Source organism: Epinephelus moara, chromosome 20, assembly GCF_006386435.1.
Source record: "Epinephelus moara isolate mb chromosome 20, YSFRI_EMoa_1.0, whole genome shotgun sequence".
Classification (NCBI taxonomy): Eukaryota; Metazoa; Chordata; class Actinopteri; order Perciformes; family Serranidae; genus Epinephelus; species Epinephelus moara.
The window spans coordinates 42,348,312-42,366,155 of NC_065525.1; the positions used below are offsets into that span (position 1 = coordinate 42,348,312).

The 17,844-nt window shown below is 42.4% G+C and overlaps 1 protein-coding gene across 1 annotated transcript in view; it reads left to right on the plus strand.

The window, feature by feature from the left end:
* Positions 1-2,771, plus strand: part of cav1 (caveolin 1) — a 17,239-nt gene extending 14,468 nt beyond the window's left edge. The window contains exon 3 of the mRNA XM_050073658.1: positions 647-2,771. Within this exon, the coding sequence (XP_049929615.1) occupies positions 647-988 (342 nt within the window). The 3' untranslated portion in view covers positions 989-2,771. The remainder of the gene's footprint in view (positions 1-646) is intronic.
* The last annotated feature ends 15,073 nt before the right edge of the window (positions 2,772-17,844 follow it).

The following is a 17,844-nucleotide window of genomic DNA, read 5'->3' on the forward strand; positions in this document are numbered from 1 at the left end:
TTTAAATAGCACATTATTGCGCGATTATAATGAGCACCGCTTACATTGTGCTTTCAATAAATACTACTGCATTGTTCAAAAATTATTAATTGTGTCTCAAATTATTCTAGGGGGGTACAGCTTTACTGAAGGGGGAGTCATGTCCCCCCTGTCCCCCCCGGGATTTCCGCCCCTGTATATATGTAAGTTAGGTGTATTACTTTTTTTTTTAGGAAAACGTACAAAAAATTTGTGGGAACAGTCTGGACAGGCTGTAAACATGTTTATTTCTGCTGTTGATTTGGGCATTTTCATATGGGGGTCTATGGGAGTTGACTTGCTTTTGGAACCAGCCTCCTGTGGCCACTCGAGGAAGTGCAGAGGGTGGCACTTCCATGATGGCCTCTTTTTTCAGTCCTGGAAGTTGCTGCTTGGTTTTGTACAGTGATATAGTTGTTATATGTGTTGTAAATGGGGGCATTCGTTAATTATATATTTTTTAATATGGATCACAGGAAGAGTGGAGCTGCTGCCGAGGTCAAAACTAAAAGGGATCCAAATAAACAATAAACAATCATACTAAAAGAATCTAGAATAAGTCTGTCTAGACTCTGACAGATTAGTTTTTGCCAACACTTACTTACTTTTCCACTTTCTTCTTTTTCAGGTAGACTTTGAGGACGTGATTGCCGAGCCTGCAGGGACCTACAGCTTCGATGGCGTGTGGAAAGCCAGCTTCACCACCTTCACTGTCACCAAGTACTGGTGCTACCGGCTGCTGACGGCGCTGGTCGGCATCCCCCTGGCGCTCATCTGGGGAATCTTCTTTGCCATCCTGTCCTTCATTCACATCTGGGCCGTGGTGCCGTGCGTCAAGAGCTACCTGATTGAGATCCACTGCGTCAGTCGCGTCTACTCCATCTGCGTGCACACCTTCTGCGACCCGTTGTTCGAGGCCATGGGCAAGTGTTTCAGCAGCATCCGAGTGCGCATGACCAAGGAGGTGTAGCATCCACAAAGAGGAGAAGGAGGATTAACGGAAAGAGGGGAGGGAAGATGGGAGGGCTAGAGCAACACAGATGGAGGGGAAAGACAGAAGAAGAAGAAGGAAAAAATAAACCTCTGGAAAACGAGAGGTGAGACTTTTCCAGAGTTGGGGTTGTTTGGAAGTGAAGGGGTGTGGTCACATGGCACCTGACTCCGCCTTTTTCTACCAGCTGTTTTTTCTCTCCAGTGTTACCAAACGGGTGGGCACAGGAAATCAAAGGGTCATTCTCCGGGGGGATTTGTTGTTTTGTTTGTGTTTTAGTTTTGTTTGTTTTTTTTGTTTTTTTTCTCACTGTTAACTTTGTCAAGCAAGCGACCAAGCTCCGTATCTGTTTCCTGTCAGTTTTTCCACATGATGTAAATTCCTTCCATTCTTACCATTTCTGTGGAGAGCTTTGATTGATTCATGTGAAGAGGGGATGTCAGGGTGTATCACTGTCGTCTCTCACGCTTTTTAGTGTTTGTGTTTTGGAGCCATTGGGCGGGGCAGGATGGCTGGATGTCGGGGTTAGGGAGGTCAAAGCAGAGAGAAAGCATGAGCGCTGCCAAATTCTATCTGACTCAGCAACAAAACAAACAACCCCACAACAGCACAGCATCACCCCTCCCTCTGCCCCCCGTGACCCCCAACCCCCACCAAAACCAGCCACCCACCCCCCCTCTTCGCCCGGCTTTACCAGCAGTCTGACACACTGAACCTGCCCTCGTTCCTGCATGCACCTGTGTCGCCTTGCCAGCAACTCGCCGTCCGCCACCGCCACGCCCGCCACACAGCCTTACAACGCAGAAATGATCTGCGTCTCTGCTCACTCGCTCTGTGCATTCTTACTTCACCTCAAACTAAAATTTCCCAGTGCAGGTTTCATCACCGTTACCCTCATCATCACATGAGTGTGCGACAGAGAATGTTTCAATTTTGCAAAAATTCTTTTTGTCATATTAAATGCACATCGACATAGTTCCATAGCAAATGCTTTTTTTTCTTACATGAATATGAAGAACTTTGAGGGTTTAACAATGCCGGTGTTTTAATTTCCTGTATGTACTGTATGGGTGTCGATGCAGAAAATGAGACTTAACAAGCTATGGAGACATTCCAGTGCACTAATCTATGAGAAAGTATTGTTAGTGAGTAGCACTCATGAAGATCTCCTGTCTATGTCTGCAAAGGTAGAAGAGTACTAGCAGTTACTTTTGCACGCTCTGCACGTAGGATGTGCAGCTACAAGCTTGTGTGGAGACGTTTCTTATGCGCTGTGGTACTTACACAGGTTAATGCATTGGAATTAAGATAATGTGAGATGGAATGTGTGATTTTGGATTGTTTTTTTTATTTGTTATCTGGTCATCATTTTTGCGCCATCCTTTTTTGTTTTCTTTTTTAATCTCTCCCCGACTAGTTTGTTCTGCTGGTCTGCTTCTTGACTGTGGACACGATGCTGGAAAGCATCAAACTGACGCCTCCCACCCCAGAGATGATGGGTGAAGGGAGGGATGGTTGGGTGGGGTCTCTGCAATGGGGTGGGATGGGGTGGGGTTATGTTTAATTGAAGCTCGCTTTGACTCCGTCACCTTCAGTCTACCTGCTGTCTTCTCACAGGGATGGTAATATCGCAGCACCTGTTCCTTGAATTGAGTGTTTTTAAGCTCCAAAGGTGATATTTTTATAAGAAAATATGTTTTTTTCCTTCCTTGCTTTTACTGTACAATATCACGCTGTGCACATTAAAATTTAATATAATCCAGTGTGCATTTGTTTGTTTTTTATCCACAGTTTCTTTATCAGGATGGATAAATTGAGCATCAGTGTATTTCTCTCTATGGAGGCAGTGGTGCCAGAAGGCGCCAATCAAAAAATTGGAGGCATTTGTGTTTTAAAACTTGAATTGAAATGTTTTGTTCCTTACAATTACCTTCAAATTTAGGCTGTATATTTGTTACATGTCTACACAGATACAGACATTAACTCATAACCACCCACAGGCCTTTGGATGGTTTATTAGATGGTTATGATGTGTTAGAAACTGCTGTGCTTAGGTGGTTTACTCATATTAGCTATCTGTAGAAAGTCACGCTCCTTGCAGTCAGTTGATGCGGACTATTTCAAGATACAGCCGCCACAGCAGGTTCAATGAATACTTATGTCTCTATAACTCACCAATTATGCCTTATCATAATCCACAAAATCGCTAACAGCTTGATACTGAGATGTCAGCTGAACTCTGACCCTTTGATTGACACCTCACTGGAACCAATAGGAGCTTCCATGTCCTCTCCACAGCCTGAGAGAGCCTGTGTTGCAACAAAGGACCTGCTTCATTTCTCTGTATATACAGTCAGCCAACAGCGAGCAGTTGGTCCAAAGGCTGACAGTTTTTGTAGCCACTGACACTCCTGACCTCAAGGGAGCTCTTTATGTTTAATCCCTTGTGCAACAAAAGCACATGGTTAGGTTCTGAAAAATATCATGGTTTGGCTCAACATTCACACAGGAAGGGTACAGTGGGCTCCGAGGTTAAAGTCCAAAGGTGAAAGTCAGGGGTTTGTTGGACCCATCCACCTTCCCCTCCACCTGCCCTATAAACTTTCTCCTATCACGTCTGTTTTTAAAGATCACAACTTTTGCGTGGGGAGTGACATACACCTCTGTCTGACCATTGATAAAGTGACAGTATTATCCAGGATGAGAACAGGTTGGAATTCCTGAAATTCAGTAACAGCTTGTGTTTGTGATGTACCACCCACAGATTTTCAGTGGTGTCCTCTGGCCACCCCTGTGAAAAGTTTATGTGAGCACCACTGCACAAAAGTCAGATAGTAACAGTAGAGTTTTTGTTCTTTTTCTACTTGTGATATTGAGTCATAGCAAATCTAATTGCGTAATGATTTACAGCAGAAATGTGGTGACTGCTCTGATTCATCTGTACTGCAGGAACCAGTCAGTTGAAACTATTTGTGGAAAAAATACACAAGAATGAAGCTAAAGCAAAAAGCAGCTGAAAAATAATTTCCAGCAGCGGTGCCCTCTGTATCTGAGTTTTGTATCTGAGTCTGTGTCAGTAAAGCCTAATGCCTTTAGTGTTGCTCACAGGCTTTTTTTCCACAGCCTGGCACAACATCTCCATGGTTACTTGTCAAACAAATAAAAGTGTTGGGCAACGCTCATGAGACCAGAGTCGAGTCTCTTGACTGCATTCAAGTTAATTTCCACCAAAAGCAGGCGCGTAATTATGCTGCCTGAGGCAAGCCTGGACTCTCACTGTAAACTGTATTGTTCAACAGTAACGTGCTCAAGAATGAAGTCGACTCAACAGTGCTTCATTGTTTTAATCTTTCAAGGCTGATTCAAAGTTACAGTGGGTACAATAGAGAAGGGAACAGTGTGAGCTGTTAGACGCTGCCCGCTGTTTTTGTTTCAGTTTATGGAGCACTGATAAAGGCCAGGTCAGAGTTTGTGCCTCTCGTTTATTAGAATAACGTTTTAGCTACAATGGCCAAAAGTATGTGGACAGCCAAACATTACAACCATGTTGTTGTTGAACATTTTCAAAACCATTAATCTGCTGCTGTAACATCCTTCACTCTTCTGGGAAGAGTTTCTGCAGGATTTTGGAATGGGGCTGCTCCAATTGATCCACAAGAGCACAGGTCAGGTACGAGCGTTGGTCATTCTGCAGTCTGCATTCCACTTCATACTAAAGGAGTTGGGTGGGGTTGAGGTCAGGGATCTGCACAGGCCCATCAACTTCTTCTATAGCAAACTGGGAAAATAATTTCAGTCTTATACAAACTGTCACAAATTTAGAAGCATAATATGTAAAATACCATTGTATGATTGATCCTAAAATAGCCCAAGGTCAAAGGTACACAGAGAAAGAAAGCGTGTCAGCAAGAGTGTCCACTGACTTTCTTTGTCAAAGACTCTTCTGTCATTACGGATAAAAAACGAAGAAGCTGCACAATAAACAATATTTTCAAATCACGTACGCATCCTGTAAAATTCACCTATAATCACTTAAAACACCTGTCCAAAGCATATCTTGAGTAAACACACAGCTGTTCTTGTTCAGTTTTCAGTGTATGTTCATGCATGGTCTCACTTAAAGGTAGTACTTCAGTTTTTCCCAGCAGTCAGAAATGCCTCTGTCATTGATTGTAGAAGTTTGAACACAGTAAAATAAAGGTTTTTTTTTCAACTTTCGCCTGGATATTTTCTTGAATAAAGATGCTGCAGATGACTGGAACTGTGAGGTATTAGGTGGAAAACAGAATGGAGCCTGATGACGAAGCCTCACAGGGTCCACATTCAAAGTCAATAACAATATCACTTTTTTCTGAAGTCTTGTCCAGATGCTTTTCAAACAAACAGGGTAAGATAATGAACTGCATGTGTGATTATGAGTGTGGCATGGTGTTGCAGTGATAAGCATGTGTCAGCGTGGGTTTCCTCCAGGTGCTCCAGCTTCCTCCCACAGTCCAAAGACATGCAGGTTAATTGGTGACTCTAAATTGTCCGTAGGTGTGAATGTGAGTGTGAATAGTTGTCTGTCTCTATGTGTCAGCCCTGTGATAGTCTGGTGACCTGTCCAGGGTGAACCCTGCCTCTCACCCAGTGTCAGCTGGGATAGGCTCCACCCCCCTGCGACCCCCAGCAGCATAGGCGGTTACAGGTATGAAATTGAATGTATAAAAAACCACTTCTAGAAAACCTAAATTGATAAGACTGTCATTTGTTTCCCTTAAGACAACATAGGAGCCAATATATATACATTTATGAAAGTATGTGATGACAATAAAGGGTTAAAAACTCCTCTGGAGGTGAGGAGTGTCATTGACCACAAGTCCCATAAGCCATCAGGCTAGTCGCTGGCTACTGATTGGCTCCAAGGCCAAATGAAGTAGTGGAGGCACTTCCTTCAACATAAGCCATCGCCATCAGTATGGAAGCTCCTATTGGCTCAAGTGAGGTGTCAATCAAAAGGTCAGGAGTTCAGCCACCATTCTGACAGAGAGGAGTTGGCATATATGGAGAAATATGACTGTTTGAAATAATGCAATGGCCGTTTGTGGATATCTATAGATGTAATAATGTGTTTGGACTAAATATTTCACTGGATTTAGATCCTCTGGACCCTTGAGAGTGTATGAGGAATGTTTTTGTTGGCATAATATGGATCTGTGGATTAAAATAACCCTTCATAGGTGAGTTTGTTTTGTGTCTAACAGAAGCATTTATTGAACCTGCTGTGGTGGTTGTATATTTATATGATCAGCATTAATGGAACCACAAGTAGCGTAGCTTTTGAACAAAAGGTTGTATGAGTAAATTACTTAAACACAGCAAATACAGCAGCTGTTTTCATATCATAACTCGTCAGATAAAACCGTACAGACCCACAGACAAGCCATTGGATTTCTAAGATGACCATTACCTTAAATTGAGACTATTGTGGCCCAAAGTGCTCAGTTTGCATCTTGACCAGAGTCACAGTTTAAGAAGCAGGTTGCTGCTTTGTCCTGCAGCTCACAGAGTATGGTTTGACTGAGACGTCGATTAGAGAAATACTGTTTAAGGGCACAAACTGCAGCTAGTTGAAGACTATCTAGTTCAGCTGAGGTGAATTTAAATCACATATAAGTCTCTGGGATAATAGACAGAGAGCATGCAAATGGAAAATATGGTTGAAATAGAAGAAAAAATCAACAGATTGTGGAATCTTCCCAAAACAAAACCTGCAAATTAATTAGGACTTTGGCACAGACAGAAAAAAAACTCAGCAGTCTGAACTCAGACACCTGAACATCATTTCAGCTCCAAACTGAACCACAACAGAAAACTCCTGAGCCGGCTGCAGAGGCTCCTGACAGAGGAAAACCTGCTCACTCCAGAGGGGAAAGTTTCCAGTGATTTGCCGAGCAGGACCAAAGCAGACATAACAGGAGGACGAGAGAACACAGAGACGGCTCTGTTAACTCCATGCAGACAACACGATTGGACAGTGGTACCTGTGAGCTGATGGCAGTGACCTGATACAACCAGGGTGAGAATTTACCACCAGCTGCGAGCTCAGTGCTCGTCTGTGTGGTGGTTAGTTTGTCTCTTCTACCAGACATCATCTGGGGGTCCTGATCTGGACTGCAAGCCTACCTGTCTGGACAAAATATAAAGAATCAAAGGACCACATCAGCGCTTTTCCAAATATTTCCAGTTTTCCACAAGTCATGCAGAATCAGTAGAGGAATTTAACAAAGTACTGTACATAAGTATTAATTTGAGATACTTGTGCTTTACTCGAGTCTGTTCTTTTTATGCCACTTTATACTTTTTCTTTACAAAATTTCAGAGGGAAAAATCGTACTTTTTACTTCACTACATTTATCCATAAGCTTAAGTTCCTTTACAAGTTAAGAGAGAAGAAATTTATTGTAGGGTAGGATAAACCCCTTGAGATGCATCATCTCGTTTTCGAGGGGGTCCTAACAAACATTCAACAAATAAAGATTGACAGTAAATCACACACAAAATATACAATACAACGGTTACACAACAAACATCGACAAACAATCTGATACCAAACAAAACAAACAAGCAACAACACAGACAACAAAAAAATATTACAACCTTCATCTACCAAATAAATAAAATCAAAAATACATAATAGCAGCAAAACAAAACAAAACAGCGAGAGTTTTAATGAAAACAAAAACAGTTAGGTTTGAGATGAGAGAACAGAATTTTTTTAAATAAAGGAAATGATGACAGGGAAGAATAGTTACTGGTAAGTTATTCCACTCGGATGGTGCTCGGAACATGAAAGCTTTTTTGCCAACTTCCTTAGTTACAAAAGGAACTTGAAAAAGTAAATGATCAGAACTTCTTAATAAATAGTTTGATGTACAGGGGATGAGAAATTGTTTCAAACAATAAGGATAATCACATTTAAAAATAAATTGAAACCAGTGAAATTGGCGTCTCATGTCTAGGGGTAGCCTAGTATAAATCTGCAAAGTCTGTTGTAAATGACATTAAGTTGACAGAGATCAGTTTTAGCAGCATTGTGATAAACTATGTCAGCATAATCAATTATCGGTAATATAAGCTAAGTGATGAGATTTAATTTAACACTAACCGTAAAACAATGTTTGTTGTGATACAAAACACCGACACCAAAATTGACTTTCCTGACAATATGTTCAATATGAGTTTTGAAAGGGAGTTCTGAGTCAATCCAGACACCAAGTTATTTAATTTTTTCAACTTAACTTAAAACTTAACTCAACTTAAAAAAATAGATTTGGCTTTAAGATTCTGGAACACTGAGTGAGTTTTTGTTTTATTTAATAATAGTTTGTTAGCTAACAACCAGGTTTGTAAAACATCAAAATCACATTATAGAGCTTCTTGAATTGATAAGACAGAGGGCTTTGATGTGTATATAATTGTATCATCTGCATAAAGCTGTGTATGGCATTCGGAAAAAATAAGAGGGAGATCATTTATAAATACTGAGAAGAGGAGGGGTCCTAAGGTGGAACCTTGAGGTACTCCATTTTGTTGAGTAAGCATATTTGATCTGCACCCTCTCAATACAACACATTGTTTTCAATTGTGCAAATATGAATTAAAGAGTTTGGCATTAAAAGTATACGAAAAGTTTATAAAATATGATGTTCATGATAAATTAAACAACCTAACAGTTAACACAAGTACAGCTGAAAGAGTTACTCGATTAATCAATTAGCTGATTAACAGAAAATTACTTGGCAATATTTTTGACAGTCATATTCTTATTTATTTTAGATAATTTGGGGATTTTGTTGGTCTGGAATGGTTACTTTTACTTTTAATATTTTAAGTACATGTTCCTGATTACACTCTCTTACTTTTACTTGAGTGACATTTTAAATGTAGGATTTACTTGTAAAACGATATTTTCATAGTGTGGTACAAGTACTATAACTTGAGCGAAGGATCTGAATTCTTCCCCCACCACTTTGTATAATGGATGTGTTTTTCCATCCTTTCAGATGGCTGTTGACCTCCATTTATTTACATACCTTGGTGACAAATTAATAAAAAAGACTTAATGTGGTTCTGTTGGCTTCATCACACTGTGACCTCCAGTATGCACTGGGGCGGTTTGTAGCTGAGTGAGAAGCGGCCGGGATGAGAGTCCACATCTGAGGCCATGGTTCTCTGCTGGAGAACGATGGATTGCCCCCTCTGGGTTGGGAGAGAGTCACTGCTTCAAGTGAAGGACTTCAGGTATCTCGGTGTCTTGTTCATGAGTGGCAGTAAAATGAAGTGTGTGATGGATCGGCAGTTTGGTGTGGCTTCTGCAGTGATGCAGGTGCTGCACTGGGCCAGCGTGGTGAAGAGGGAGCTGGGCCAGCTTTCGATTTCCTGGTCCATCTACGTCCCAACCCTCGCCTATGGTCATGAGCTCTGGGTGGTGACTGAAAGAATGAGATCGTGGATACAAGCGGACGAAATGAGCGTCTCCCTGCAGGTGTCTGTCTCAGACACCTGCAGGGAGCTCGGAGTAGAGCCGCTGCTCCTTCATGTCAAAAGGGGTCAGCTGAGGTGGCTCAGGCATCTGATCAGGATCCTCCTTGGTGTCTCATGTTAGAGGTGTTCCAGGCACGTCCCACTGGTAGGAGGCCCCGGGGCAGACCCAGAACACACTGGAGGGATTATATATCTAATCTGGCCTGGGAACACCTCGAGGTCTTCCAGGAGGAGCTGGAAAGCGTCACTGGAGAGAGGGACGTCTGGGGTGCTTTGCTTAGCCTGCTGCCCCCACGACCCGGCCCCAGATAAGCAGATGAAACTGGATGGATGGATGGATGGATGGATGGACTTGTTGTTCAGTGGCAGACCTTAACACCTTAAACAGACAAGTTCAAGAGTCTGATCGTTGATTTTCATAGCACAGAGAATTGAGTGCAAATCAATAGATACCTAGAATGAGATTGAAAAAACATCCAAAACTCTATGTTAAATGTCAAGTATGGTGCATGTGATTTGTATTAAGGGAGCAACAGCTGCAGAAACACAGGTACAGATATTTTTGTCTTGTTGGTGGTTCAGCTGTCGGTTCTGTTCTGTTCTGTTCTCCTCCTGGAGGGAAAAATTCCTCAGCTTGATCAGATTCTCTTCTATGTTTGCATGTTCTCTCCAGTCTGCAGTCCTCGGCAGGTCAGGTGGATTAAAGACTCTAAACTACCAATAAATAAGAATATCAGTGTTCAGAGATCTGTGCTGAGCCTGAGCCTGAGGTGGAAACCTATCTCTGAGTGTTATTCTTCCAAGTGCATGCTGGGAAACTGTCCTGTGACCATGAATAGAAATAATAAGGTCAATAAAATAAAGGTGTGGTCCCTGTGGATGAAAGGATACAATCATTTCTGATCTCTGTCATGTCTCTTGACTGAGTTTGAGAAACTCACCTCAGCTTTTACAATGCAACAGCTCCCTCTAGTGGGATAGATTGAGAAATGCATATATATACTATATGGCCAAAAGTATGTAGACACCCAACTTTACATCCATATGTGATTGTTGAACATATCATTCCAAAACTATGGCATTAATTTAATTCTAAGCAGCCTTAACTCTTCTGGTTTCAGGCTTTCCACCAGATTTTAGAAACCTAGCTGCAGGGATTTGTTCCTTTTGAGCCTCAGCAGCAACAGTGAGGTCGGCCTGTAACACTGGGTGACCAGGTCTGACTCACAGGTGATTGATGCAGGTGAGGTCAGAGCTCTGTGCAGGCCGCCAAGTTCTTTTACACCAAACTGTGAAGATGATGTCTGTATGGACCTGGCTTTGTGCACAGCAGCATTGTGATGTTGAAACAGGAACAGGCCAAACACACACTGCTCCATGAATGTTGAAGAATACTGTTGTCTTAGAAAATCATTGTGTGGTGTGACATTTAGATTTCCCTTCATTGAAACTAAGGAGCACAGCCCAAACCATGAAAACATCTATAATTTATCTTTCCTGTTTGTGTTTGATGCCAGCAGGTCTTTTTTTTTTTACCTTAATAAATTTTAAATATTGTGTCAACAGAGCGTACCTCACCACTAAAAGTGAAAAGTAATTACTTAAATTGCTTTGATTTTGCCCTGTTGTATAAATCTGAATCTGGTTTGGGTGCCAAGTCTGGTAGAGTAGGTGTCCCATGTACAAAGGCTATGTCCTTGCTGCAGCAAGGGGGATGACTTGGAGCCCTTTGCTGCAGGTCATCCTCTCTCCCCCTTTCACGTTATCACTGGCCTGAGACACACACACGCACAAACAGGACCTATACATGCATTAAATGCAGAGATGTCAGAGCAAGGACAGGCACTATGGGCAGTTGGTGGTTCAGTACCTTGCTCAAGGGCACCTCGGCAGTGCCCAGGAGGCAAACTGGCACCTCTCAAGCTACCAGTCCATGCTCCATATTTGGCCAGACAGGGACTTGAAACAGCAACCCTCCGGTCCCCAGCCCAAGTCCTTATGGACTGAACTAATACCGCCCAAATCCAAATGGAAATGTGGTGCGATTTTAACCAAGTTACTAGAATAACTGGCTAAAGAAAATGCAAATTTATTCACTTTTCCATCCACCACTGTTATCCCAATATTGGGAGTTGGTTCATTGAGATAAGAAATGGGTTGCACTAATGCTCCAGTGAGAAGTCTGCAGAAGAAGAGGACCAATCAACAATGGATGTACAATAATGAAGAGCACACTTGACTATGCAAATGAAGCTGTAGTGAAAGTTCAGACAGGAAGACATTGCCTTCATGCCTTAGGCTGTAAGTTTTGCTCACTCGCTTTCTCAAGCTGTCAATGTCCCGGGCTGTCAAGTGAGTCATCAGCTGATTCACAATCAACAAACAGCACAGCGACACACCTTCTCCGTCAGCCTATCATCTTACTGCTGCTCCTTTTAAATATGGTTCTTTCTCTGCCGTAGTTCTTTCTTGCTGCAGTCGTACACGTCCTCCACCTCCCCATCACCACTTAGGCTTTATGGATTCATCCCCCTCAACAGCCTCATCAGCCTCCACCACCAGCATCAGGACTCCATGGGGCAGCAGATTTATCCTGCTGCTGCTCAGATGTTTCTCGATCACAAAATATCTCCCTCTGGTGTCCAGAGACTTCTGTTACATCTTAATCAGCACAAATAATCTGTTAATCTGTACACTCATATTCCGTATTAAACATTATCTTTACACCATTCTTCTGTCTCTCCTGTTTGAATTAGAGAGTTTTGAACAACTAGTATTATAAGCTTGGTGCTCTTGGAAGAGTTCTCTGATTATCCCTGTGTGCATACGCGAGTCAAAAGCCACCCAGAGAAGGCAAAGAGAGCTTGCAGTGGCCGATTCATTGACGGTATGTCAACATTTATTCACTGAATCTGTGTCACTTAGTCACATTTACCTTTTATTAATACTCCAACTTCTCTACCACCCCCTAACTTTTTTGGAATATTTTGAGATTTTTTTCTGGATTTTTTTTTCCCACTCGGGTATTTTTATGTGCAAATTGAAGATAGGCATAAAAACAGGTGGATGGAAATGCACCACCCTGTCCCTGTCAGGTTGAATGTCTTCAACTCCAGCAGGAAGTGCACCCTCTGCTGGGCTTTTTTGATGTTCTGCTCCTACTTGAGGTCCTGGGTGATGGTAGAGCCCAGGAAGTGGAAGTGGAAGTGATGGGGCAGATGAAGCTTTGTTCTTCTGGATCACAACCATCCCCACCATCTTCAAAGTGTTGAGCTCCAGGTTGTTCTTTCCTCAACAGGTCATTAGATGATCAACCTCCCACCTGTAGGCGGGTTCATCCCCACCAGTGGTGAGCCCAGTGAGAGTGGTGTCGTCCGCAAACTTCATGAGCTTGACGGACTGGTGAGTGGACACACAGCTGCTGGTGTACAGGCAGAAGAGCAGAGAGGAAAGGATGTAGCCTTGAGGAGAACCGGTGCTGATGGTCCAGAGGTCAGAGATGTGTTTCCCCAGCTGCTTCCTGTTGATCAAGAAATCACATAACCGTGTCGTCGGTGGGAGGTTTTTCATATTTAACATTAAATCAACACAGATTTTTTTATGAGAGAAGTGTTGACTACTTTATCGGCCCTCTCCAGCTGGTTTATTACATGTTTGGCATGTAACTCATCTCCACAGTGTGAACCGCAGGAGAATAGTGAACAGTTCACCTCCTGGGCACTGCCGAGGTGCCGCTGAGCAAGGCACCGAACCCCACAACTGCTCGGAGCGCCTGTCATGGGCAGCCCACTCTGACATCTCTCCATTTAGTGCATGTATAGGTCCAGTTTGTGCATGTGTGTGTTCGGACCTGTGTGTAATTGACAACAGAGTGTAAAATTGAATTTCCCCTCAGGGATTAATAAAGTATATAAAATAAAAAAAAATAAAAAAAATAAAAATAAATCATCCTGTGGTAAAAGAGTGAGATGGCAACCAGGTATAAGATAAGACAGATATAACAAATATAAGGCAGACATGATGTTCGGTCTCTGGTCTCGATGACTCAAACAGCGTCAGTGGTGCTCGTCAGTGGAAAGTCAGACCAGGTGACATAAACACATTGTGTCAGTGGTGCTCGTCAGTGGAAAGTCAGACCAGGTGACATAAACACATTGTGTTTTAAGCACCTGGAGGGCTGTAGGATCAGCAGCTGTTTCCTCTCACTGCAGACTCACAGTGATTAAAGTGAGCTCTCAGTGATTCTGAGTGATTTGTTGCTGTCAAAACACATCAAGTAGAGACATTCACCTTCTCTGATGATGGTGGTTAAGAGGATACTTTCACATCTACGTCACTTCAGCTTTGTAAGTTTTGTTTAGCTAAAATCTGTTGAGGCCTGACCTCCTGACCTGAGTGTCCTGCAGCAGGTCTGCTGCCCTCTGAGAGTTTATACAGTGAATACCTCACTTTCCAACTGAGGTAAAAGAAACTACAAATCAAAATGTTGATAATTACAAAGGGGATTACATCTTAATATATCTTTTGGTAAGAAACTATTTCCTGACATTTTTCAGCTTTATTGCCTGGTTAAAAATGTTTATTATAAAACTCATCAAAAAGTAATTAAATAATAACTTTCATTACTTTGGTAAAGTTATTAAAACAGTTACATTATTTATTTATTTATTTATTTTACTTTCTTTGATATTAATGTCAGGGTTGATATGTTTTGACTTGCTACTTGTTGGTGCACATTTTTTTCATATGCACCAACAAGAATTAATATGTGGGGTAAAAAATATACTTATATATTAAAAAAAGAAATCCTGATATTCTTTTAAAAATGGTAAAATTTCTTTTGTGTTCTTTTGCCCTTCTTTGGCTTTATTATGTCAGCCCTCTTGATTTCCAAAAATTAAAAACTGAGAATAAAATGTGTATTTTTAAAGTCCACTTTGCTTTATCCCCCAAACTTCTTTGTTTGATTGTAACAGTGTATTCGCACACCACCATCAGTGGGCGCTGACTGATTGCACATTGATCATCAGTCCAGAGGAGCTGCAGCCCTCCTGATCCGTTAACAGACATCTGCAGCTGAAGCACATTTCTGCTGTTTTTTTACAAAGCCAGTTTATCAGGTCAAATCACACACACTGCCCTCTGTGTTCTCCAGCATGTCCTCTTTATTTGGTTTCAACAAACAAACCCTCAGGGAAGCTGCTGCTGTCCTGGTTTACCCCGACCTCACACACACAACAAGCTCTCACGCTGTTTGTCTGCAGAGTATCGAGTCTGAATTTACACAGAAATCAATGAGAGTCATTATCTCTGTCTCATCTTGTGTTTATTGTGCCAGGATTATAAAAGTTCGGGTTTATAAAAGTTCGGGTTTACTAAAGGCCATTTCACCTGCATTTCTCAAAGATAGTTAGCTTTTAATTCATTTCTTTTAAACTCTGTAGATATTAATATTTCAGCCAACCATAATATAAATACACATAATTAAATCAGGAGTCCTACACTGAAAAATACACTGTTAAAAAAAATAAGGGAACACTTAAATCACATGTCAGACATTGATGAACAAATTATACAAGTTGACAGTCTTTGTCGGATGGTGTCCTGGGGGATCTCCTCCCAGACCTGGATCAGGGCATCAGTGAGCTCCTGGTCAGTCTGTGGTGGTACTTGGCGGCAGATGCACTGATACATAACGTCCCATAGGTGCTCGGTTGGATTTAGGTCAGGGGAACGAGAGGGCCAGTCATTGGCATCAATGCCTTTGTCATCCATGAACTACACACTCTGGACACATGAGGCCGGGCATTGTCCTGCACCAGGAGGAACCCAGGGCCCTCTGCACTCATCCCCAGACCATCACTGACCCACTGCCAAACCGGTCATGCTAGATGATGTCACAGGCAGCATAATGTTCACCATCTCCAGACTCTTTCACATCTGTCAGATGTGAAGAGAATGGGGTGCCAATGGTAGACCTGCCAATTCTGGTGTTCTCTGTAACAGCTGGTCTCCTGGTATCTCTTCCATGCTCTTGAGTCTGTGCTGGGAGACACAGCAAACCTTCTTCCGATTGCACGTATGGATGTGTCATCCTGGAGGAGCTGGACTACCTGTGCAACCTGATTGGGCTGCAGGTGCTGTCTCATGCAGCCAGTAGTGACAAGGACACTAGCAGAAGACCAAACTAGAGAAGAATCAGTCAGGAAGGATAAGGAGAGAGCAACTGTCTGTGGACACCACATGTAAAACCAGTCTCTTTTTGGGGCTTGTCTTGCTTTTGCCTCTCCATTGCACCTGTTGTCACTTTGATTTGCACCAAAGCAGCTGAAACTGATTCACAATCACTTGTGTTTCCTAAACAGACAGATTGATATCCCTGAAGTTTAACTGACTTGGTGTTAGACTGTGACCTTTAAGTGTTCCCTTCATTTTTTTGAGCAGTTTATAAACCTTAACTTGATAAAATGGCACCTTTGATCATTTTTGATGCCTGTTTTTGAGCAAAAAGGAACAACATTTGCTTTTCTCTGCACAGCCACATGACATCTGTGCTGCTTGTGACTCTGTATTCTCCTGTACAGAATCTCTTTTTGTCCAGTCTCTGAAATTTGCTTTGGTCATTGATAGATTCACAGAAGCTCCTTTATAACCAGAAAAACTTCACACACGCATACGAGGGGTAAATCCCATGTCCAACATTTTCAGAGCACCAATCTGAATCATTTTTGGCCTCTCGCTCTGTCAGCTGTTACTGCAGTGAATAGTGAAAATGATGAGGCATGCTATGACATCAAGCAAGAGGAAGGCTGGCACACATCCACCCACTCAGACTCCACCACACCAGCCTTTTACAGATGTTCCTCCCCCACTGCACACCTGGTTCTCCCCCAAGCAGTCAGTGCACTCTTTGAAAGGATACGTCACTTTTACCACATCTGTTAGAGACAACGTAACACAGCAGATATTACAGAGGAGGATCTGTGACATCTTCCTTTGTTGATTCTGTCTTCAGTTTTCTTGCTCTTTGCTGTTTCTGTATCAACCATCAATCAGCCTTTGTGACAACGTATCTTCTTTATTGTCTTGATAAATTTTGCTTTTCTGTGGGTGTCGCTGTTTTCTTCGTCTCTGCTCATGTTCCTCCTCTGTTTATTCAAAACTAATTGAAAACATAACACATTTTCATCATGCAGAGACTTTTTCCAAGGAAAAAATGACCAGTGTGTTCAGAGCAGCCAAAAACAGCTTGCATCACCAGATCAGAATCAGACGTCCACTGAAAGATCTTCAACTGTTTTTATGCACTCAGCAGATATTTTTCTCTCAGACTATGTGCACAAAAAAAGCATTTCTCCTTTTCCACGATAATCCATGCATGTCCATGTCCAACAAAGCTGCTGCCTGTGAACTCAATGTTCATTTCACTACCATAAGCATTCTCGAATGTTGTTTCTGTGAATTTGGCAGTACATCCAACCAACATCACAGCCACGCAAGTTGGTTATGATGATGCAGATGAGCTTGACTGAAATTCTCTCTTTAGGTTTGTGCAGAAATTCTTCAGTTGTGCAGACATGTTGTCACGTTAGCTGTTTGGGTGGCTTCCCTCAGACGATCTTACAGGTAAAGACAGATGTGGAGGTCCTGAGCTGGTGTGGTTACATGGCCTGTGGTTGTGTGGCCCGTTGGATGTACTGCCAACCCTCTCCGTGTTCCTTCTTCCTGATGTTGCTGTCGCTACATATATCACCACTGCTTTCTTCTGTTGTTTGTCCATCAACACGATGTCCAGTTGGTTAGCCATCACCAGTTTGTAAGTCTGGATCTGGAAGTCCCACAGGATCTTAGCTTGGTCATCTTCAACCACCTTAGGAGGTGTCTTCCATTCTGTTATGTCACTTGGTTATGGCGTCCCATGTATGCTCTTCCTGCCTGCATCTTACACCCTGATATTATGTGCTAAATTGTCTCAGGAGCATCTTTGCACAGTCTGCACCTGGGTTCCTGTCTGCTGTGGTCGACCCCTGCTATTGATCTTGGTAGGACAGCCACTGGTAGGATTTCTTGATGTCGGCCACTTCTTCAATCTGTTGGTGGTACATGCCATGCAAGGGCTTGTCCTTCCATGATGCTTCGTCCTCCTCTTCTGCTGCCTGAGGTATTCACTTAGCAGCTTATCTTTGGGGGCCATCTTCCTGTGTAAATGCCTCTATAAATAGAAATAAGAATAAGAAATATGTACAATATTTGCATCATACAGTGCAAAGAACTTTCAAGAACACAGTGGGATTAAACCACTATAGTTT